This window comes from Trichechus manatus, unplaced genomic scaffold (assembly GCF_000243295.1).
Source record: "Trichechus manatus latirostris isolate Lorelei unplaced genomic scaffold, TriManLat1.0 scaffold00024, whole genome shotgun sequence".
NCBI lineage: Eukaryota > Metazoa > Chordata > Mammalia > Sirenia > Trichechidae > Trichechus > Trichechus manatus.
The window spans coordinates 1466409-1471826 of NW_004443960.1; the positions used below are offsets into that span (position 1 = coordinate 1466409).

The following is a 5418-nucleotide window of genomic DNA, read 5'->3' on the forward strand; positions in this document are numbered from 1 at the left end:
CCCAGGCTGCGGCGAGCGCAGGCTCCTAGGACGGCGAGGCTCCGGCGGCCGATGAGCCCGCAGCCCACGACCATGACCGGGGCGGTGCGGGGGACGGGCTCAGGGCACGGGCCGCACAACGCCCGGCGCAGGCGCACCGCAGCCAATCAGCGGCCGCCGCCGGGCCCCGCCCCCGCCAATCAGCGCGCTCGCCCCGCCCCACCCCCGCCAATCAGCTCGCTGGCGTCGAAGCCGCAGTCTGCCAGTACCCGCTGCCGGGAGCCCGAAAGGGGGTGTCGGTTGCCCGGGAGCTGCACGCTGACCTCAGCCTCCTTCTGGGGGCACGGCCGGCCTCCTCGGGCGGGGCAGCAGCGAGACAGCCTCCAGACAGCGGCTCCCAGGAGGCCAAGCGCTGAGGGGACCGGGCTGTCGCCGACGGGACAGTTCGGAGTTGATTTGTCCCCTCGGGGCAGCCGTAGGCACCGTGTTCGACCCCGTGGGGCCCACGTGACTCGGGGCGCCGTGCCCGGTCGCCCGCGAGCGCCATGGCGGCTCCCAGGCAGCTGTCCCGCTTCTGGGAATGGGGCAAAAACATCGTGTGCGTGGGCAGGAACTACGCGGAGCACGCCAGGGAGATGCGGAGCGCCGTGCTGAGCGAGCCGGTGCTCTTCCTGAAGCCGTCCAGCGCCTACGCCCCCGAGGGCTCGCCCATCCTCATGCCCGCCTACAGCCGCGACCTGCAGCACGAGCTGGAGCTGGGCGTGGTGATAGGCCAGCGCGCTCGCGCGGTGCCCCAGGCCGCGGCCATGGACTACGTGGCCGGCTACGCCCTGTGCCTGGACATGACCGCCAGAGACGTGCAGAACGAGTGCAAGAAGCAGGGGCTGCCCTGGACCCTGGCCAAGGGCTTCACCGCCTCCTGCCCCGTCAGCGCGTTCGTGCCCAAGGAGAAGATCCCCGACCCTCACAAGCTGAGGCTCTGGCTCAAGGTCAACGGCGAGCTCAGGCAGGAGGGTGAGACCTCCTCCATGATCTTTTCCATCCCCTACATCATCAGCTACGTTTCTAAGATCATTACCTTGGAGGAAGGCGATATCATCTTGACCGGCACGCCAAAGGGGGTTGGGCCTGTTAAAGAAAACGATGAGATCCAGGCTGGCATAGACGGGGTCGTCAGTATGAGATTTAAGGTGGAAAGACCTGAATGTTGAGTCTATATAAAGCGCCCAGCTTCTTAACGAGTTTCAAGAGAGAAGAGAGCAAGGTAGAAGCAAGCAAAGGTTATTACAATCCTTTAATGAGAAATCAATTTAAAAAATGATTTGATCTGATTGCTGTATCTCAACTCAAGGAAGATGGAACCTCCAAGAAAAACCTGATGTGGAACAGCTGGGCCAGTAATGGGAACAAGCAACAGTGCCTTCAGGAAGCGACCAGAATAAAGGATGGTGACAGTGCTGGAGAGGAGAAGCTATTCAACCAGATGGTCAAAAGACTGGTTTTAGCTTCTGTTCCTAACTGGACTGGGTAAGACTTTTCAGTGGGTCACTGTGGGATGTCAGTAGCCCACGACTTCACATCTGCAAAGGAAGCTGAGAATCGTGTGCGGATCAGTGCTTCCCTGGTTTCCTTGATGATAATCATCTGTGGGGTATTTGTAAAAATAAAACTTTCCAGATTACTGGCCCATCCCAGACCCACTGAATCAGTTAATCTCTATGATGATGACCAGGGAAGCTGTGTTTACAGGGCACTCCAGGTGATTTTTTATCAGGGAAATTTGGAAAAACACCACTCTAGATAAGTGGTTAATTTCAAATTTCAGTATGTGAATGATGAGTATTTACCCATGTAACTCAGAGTTTGGAAGATAATTTTGAAATTATTGCTTTCCAAATAAATGTGCTCGTTTGCCCTAAAGGTGTAATTTTTCCCCCCGGCCCCTCCCCAACAGTGGTGACGAGAGATACTTCCTTATGGGGCTTCAGACCATGGTCTTCGGCCTTGGCCTCCTGAGCACCAGGCTCTAACTGCTGGCAGAGTTAATAAGCACTTTCTCCCTCCCACCCAGGATAAGGAGGCTTCAGCGAGGGAGAATGGCCAGGAGTGCTGCTGTGGCTCCCAACTGCTCCCTTCTCCGACAGCAACAAGGGAAGATGCACAGCACAGCTGTCAGAGTGCCTGGTGCTAGTGTAAACAGAAGGCATCTGCTAGGCCCTGAGAGAAAGCTGAGGACGTCTAATGGTAGTAGCAGTGGCTAACCTTTACTGAGCACTTAGAACCACTAGGCACTGTGCCAAGAGCTTTCTGTGTAGTATCTAGTCCTCCACAAAGCTGTGAGGTGTCTATTGCTACTTCCACCCCGTTTTATAGATGAAGGCGCAGACTTAGAGGTAGGCAGCCTAAGGGGTGGCAGAGCCCAGATGTAACCCAACTGTCCCAAGACCAGAACCCCAAGTCTGACCCCAGTGGAGGCTGCATCCTGTCAACAGGTATTATGCAGTCCCCACTTTAGAATTTTTATGAGGAAGTGCCATAGTGGGATTTGTTTATTAAATGTCATTCCAACTTGTTTTGCCTTTTGAACATATTCGTTACTGAAGAGTCAGAAAATATAGGTAAGCAAAAAGAACAGCCCAAATCTCACCCACCCAAGGGAGCCAGTTAACCAGTGTACAGCCTTCCAAATCCATGAGTGTGGTTGTTATTTTTTAAATAATTTGCTCATACCACCCATACTATTCCCTAGCCTGCTTTTTCATTACATGTTGTGATGATCTTTTCCTGTCAGTCGATACGTTTCTGCAGTATTGTCAGTGACTGCACAGCATTTTGTCGTCTGTCCCCATTTCTGGAGGTCGTGAGTACAGCTGATTACTTGCTTGTGGCAACAGCACCCCATAGTCCTTCCTCTGGCCAGGCCCCCACAGGGGGAAGGGCTGGACCAAGGGGCGGGGTGTGCTCACATGGAGAGTGTATCAGTCCAGCCAGCAGGTGCAGGGTTCAGCTGAGAAGAGTCTACCGAGTGGGTGTCTTACAGCAAGCTAAGGGTATGAGGTATGAGCAGTGTGCACGAGTCCCCTTGAGTGGACAGTCAGCACCCAGAGTGTACAGTGCTCCTCAGGTCAAGGGCCAACATAGTGCCACACAAGCTTGTCCAAAGTAGCTGTTTATACAACAGCACAAACACCTGACTCAGCACTGCAAGTCTAGCACACAGTCCTCAGCTGCAAGGATCAAAAAATAGTCGGCTCATCAATTTCCGCAATTCCTGACTTACAGCTTTGCTGCCATCACCGGTAATCCTTTCACCTAGAAGATACATTTTTCCCCAACTTTTTATTTTGAAAAAATTTAAGTCTACTGAAAAGTTAAAAGACTTGTACAATGAACCCCATATACCCATCCCTAGACTCAGCAATTGTTAACGTTTGCAGTGTTTTCCCTCTCTCATCTCCTACCTACTTATTTATTGTCGAGACCTGTTTGGAAATCAGTTCCACAAACACTCCACCCTGGCAGCACACACCCCCCGAGAATAAGCGCAGTGTCCGACAGCCACACCACCACCATCACACCTAAGGAATTCCTTAGCAGTCCATACAGAATATACTGTTTGACGTCCATTCTTCTGGAGTTTTTTTAAACATGTACATTGGGCTTTTATAAAATTATTATTATATAGATCTGCTTCTGAATGGTCACAGCTTTGAAAACCCTATGGAGCAGCCGTTCTACTCTGCACACATGGGGTCGCCAGGAGTCAAGAGTCGACTTGATGGCAACTCAAAGCAGCAAAAACAACGCTTAAAGTCTTTTGTTGTATGGGCCTCTCAGTATAGGATTTTTTACTACTGTTTATTATTGATTTTAAAGTTTTTTCTTAAGGAGGAATTCTTCCAATTTTCTTGGTTAAGACAGAACCTAATGTTTTAAAAATATCAGAAAATAAAAATAGTAACTAAATTATTTCTTGTTCTTAGGAAAATCATTGTTGTGGGCCGTCAGGTCGATTCCGACTCATAGCGACCCCATATGACATAGGATTTCCTAGACTATCATCTTTACAGGAGCCGATCATCAGGTCTTTCTCCTGCAGAGCTGCTGCTGGGTGTGTCTGAACCACCAAGCTTCTGGTTAGCAGCCTAGCACTTAACCACTGCATCACCAGAGCTCCTTCCACCCATGATTAGGGTGACTCAATTCGGGAAGGCAGAAAAGAGGTAAGAACCAGAAGACCCTTCCCCTTAACAGACAGAGTCACACCAGAGCTGGGTGATGCCCACCTGCGCCTGGAGCTCCTGCTTCCCCTGCTCGGGTCAGGGCCCTCGCTTTCCCAGGCTGGACTCTCCTGGGCTTTTTGCTCCTAGAACACACTCTCCTCCTATTTCCATCCTTCAAATGATACATCCATTTCCCGCATGGAGTCAGCGCCAACTGCCTTAGTGTTTATTTATCCCCTAAAGCCTTCATCTGGAGTCCTGGGTGATGCAAAGTTAATGCACTCAGCTGCTAACTGAAAGGCTGGAGGTTCGAGTCTACCCAAAGACACCTCAGACGATCTGCTTCTGAAAAATCAGCCGTTGAAAACCCTATGGAGCGCAGTTCTGCTCTGACACACAGGGGGTCGCCATGAGTCAGAATGGAAGACAACTGGAGGCTTAACACATTCGGAACTGTTGATTAGAATGGGGTTTGTATCATTTGCTAATCCTTTCACCCCCATAAAGCCCCCAGGGCAGGATCAGCGCTCCTTCGGAAGCTCTCAGTGCTGATGGATTCTGACGGCTCATCTCTTCGCTCTCTTTTGCCCTGTGTCCCTTGGCATCTCACAGGGAAGTGATAAGCAGGACGAACATTCCCCTTGGAAAGTGTGGACCTAGGATTTATAGGGAGTTCATCTTTGAGGGAAGTGACAAGTCTCCAGTCAGGAACCGTGTTAGAAGGGAATGTGTGGCACATCAGACCCAGCCTAGACTCAGGTGGCAAACAGAGTGACGGAAACCAAGTGCAGTATCACGTCCAGGGTGCAGTGCTGGCAGCAGCTCAGGAAACGGGAAGCTCTCACATGGCTGTCGTGTGTAAACAGGGTTTTTAAAACTCTGGGGGCAATTTGTCAATGATCAAAGCCTGACACACGTCCTGCCCAGGCTGGCAAAGCCTGACGGCTGGGACTCCAGTCTCACCCCGCCCCCCAGATGAGCTGTGTGACTTAGGTCATAAACACTTTGTGCTTCAGATTCTTAACCTGTAAAATGGGCGAAATACTACTACCTGCGTGACAGCAGGAGATCAGTGAAACGCTTACGTCTGTCACCTACGTGGCATTCAGCGTTAGCTGTTAATGTTACTGTAGCGTGACAGCAGGAGATCAGTGAAACGCTTACGTCTGTCACCTACGCGGCATTCAGCGTTAGCTGTTGATGTTACTGTAGCGTG

The 5418-nt window shown here is 51.5% G+C and overlaps 2 protein-coding genes across 2 annotated transcripts in view; one reads left to right on the forward strand and one right to left on the reverse strand.

The window, feature by feature from the left end:
* Nucleotides 1-82, reverse strand: part of HAGH (hydroxyacylglutathione hydrolase) — a 16302-nt gene extending 16220 nt beyond the window's left edge. The window contains exon 1 of the mRNA XM_023728389.1: nucleotides 3-82. Coding sequence (XP_023584157.1) covers nucleotides 3-74 — 72 coding nt within the window. The 5' untranslated portion in view covers nucleotides 75-82. The remainder of the gene's footprint in view (nucleotides 1-2) is intronic.
* A 386-nt stretch (nucleotides 83-468) lies between these two features.
* On the forward strand, nucleotides 469-1911 carry FAHD1 (fumarylacetoacetate hydrolase domain containing 1). The gene has a single exon (XM_004373160.3). It carries the CDS (start codon nucleotides 525-527, stop codon nucleotides 1188-1190), a length of 666 nt encoding a protein of 221 aa, XP_004373217.1. The 5' UTR covers nucleotides 469-524; the 3' UTR covers nucleotides 1191-1911.
* Nucleotides 1912-5418: the final 3507 nt, after the last annotated feature.